This window comes from Aplysia californica, unplaced genomic scaffold, assembly GCF_000002075.1.
Source record: "Aplysia californica isolate F4 #8 unplaced genomic scaffold, AplCal3.0 scaffold00706, whole genome shotgun sequence".
Lineage (NCBI taxonomy): Eukaryota > Metazoa > Mollusca > Gastropoda > Aplysiida > Aplysiidae > Aplysia > Aplysia californica.
Window position 1 is genome coordinate 32512 of NW_004797976.1, and position 1761 is coordinate 34272.

The 1761-nt window shown below is 45.4% G+C and overlaps 2 protein-coding genes across 2 annotated transcripts in view; one reads left to right on the forward strand and one right to left on the reverse strand.

Annotated features, from left to right (window-relative positions):
- Positions 1–1754, forward strand: part of LOC101846920 — a 2912-nt gene extending 1158 nt beyond the window's left edge. The window contains exon 2 of the mRNA XM_005108652.3: positions 794–1754. Coding sequence (XP_005108709.1) covers positions 923–1705 — 783 coding nt within the window. The 5' untranslated portion in view covers positions 794–922 and the 3' untranslated portion in view covers positions 1706–1754. The remainder of the gene's footprint in view (positions 1–793) is intronic.
- LOC101847146 (alpha-2C adrenergic receptor-like) overlaps positions 1–1761 on the reverse strand; it is a 50984-nt gene that overhangs the window by 19068 nt on the left and 30155 nt on the right. The window lies entirely within an intron of this gene.

Sequence of the window (1761 nt, forward strand, 5' to 3'; positions counted from 1 at the left end):
GTGGGTTGTTCGGTTCGTTTTTCTTTTAATTTTAAAGTTCATTAATAGGCTTTAGGAGTTACCAAGTGACAGCCTTGGGCAAGGCTTCTTAATTTGAATCAATCGCTGTATTGGGTTCATCTTCTCCATCCATCGCTTTTCAACAACACGTTAAGCGAGTACACTCCCTGATTGATGAGGACCTCAACATTTCCAACTGCCTGACAGGGAGCTGTTGCTGTGTGTCCTTTACGGGCGGGGAATATTGTCCAGTCTTAAGATGGCCAGAACGCTCGGGAAAAATCAAGAAGCCGCGTGCAACTCTTGGCATGCGTAGTACTAGTACGAAACGAACCGTAGAAAAACACAGTCGAACCTGCTCTAATGGTTCTCCGTATAAGGCAACCGCTTCCCAGTTCCCCCTTTCGATTTCCTAAAATTATACTGATAGTGTGTAAAATGTGTACCTGTCTAAGATGGGCCCCTTTCCTCTAACAAAATGGGTGGCCGTCTGTTTAGACTGCATATTCGAACTCACCAGAGTTCTAGCTCTGTTGTAGCTGTGCTCGACAACAATGCAGCGGGGTTGTTATCGATCCAGTGTTGTTGTTGTTGTTGTGATCGATCCAGAGATAAACCAACGTTTAATTATCAACTAAGAATTAATGCATTATGTATGTAGCCAAACTCCTTTTGATCGTTTGAGTCTAGTGTCCACTAATCCATCTTGAAACTTTTTCATACGGTTAACAGTTCATCCACCTACCTTGCGATTCGCAACCATAATCTAATCGATTCCCTTGTTGCTCTCCAGGATAAAAACTGGGCCAACATACCAGGAGCCACTGGTAGCCTGGAATCAAGACAGATAGTTCCAGTCAGATGGAGCCCGGTCTGGTGGGATATCTCAGAAGAACTGGCGCATGATTTTGCAACTTTTAGCATGGAATCTCGGTTTTTCGAGTGTCTAGAACTGACAGTAACACATGAAGCTGTAAAAGAAGCTGTGGCCAATTTCAGTAATAACAATAATGCTACTATCTTCTACGACTGCATAGAGGTGTCTGACAAGGAGCAAACCCGAACTCTGGGATGTTCTTCACACAAGAAGCAATCTCAAATTGTAAATAGTTCTACTTGCCTGGGTCCTGGGACTTCGCCTAACGTTTCGTGTAATAACAGCAAACAATTTATGTCCAGATCACAATATGATAACTTGTCAACCAACTGTTTCCAGGGACAACTAAAATTTTCTTTGGTGGGGGATAGGAACAATTGTCAGATATCGGACTCAAAATTCTTGCAGTATTCTTTACGACCGAAACCAAATACCGAACAAATAAGAATAAAAACCGAGAGCAAGTCTCTTTCTCAAATTCTCTCGGAACAAACATTGCTGTGCGAAAATGTGAGTGTTCATTCCAGACGAAACGATTTGAACAACAGCAATGAGATGACCATGGGGACAGCCTCAGGCGGCTACGCACCTCGCCAAAATGTACCCAAGGACTTAGAAAACATCGTGGCTCAGCGGAAGCGCATGCGATTCCAGTTAGAAGCCATGCTGACTTGGGCGGTCATCCAGTTTGTGGCCTTGGTGGCGCTGTTCCTGTTCGCTACGACGTGTCGCTGTAGTTTCCAGGCCCTGTTCCCGTGCTTTGGAGGAAATAAGTGCTCCAAGGCTTCATCAGAGGAGGTGGAAACGTCGGGGAGTAGCTGGTGGTAAAGGTTGAGTGAGACGGGGAATGGGTGTGTGTGAGAGGTGGGGGGGGGGGGGGGGGG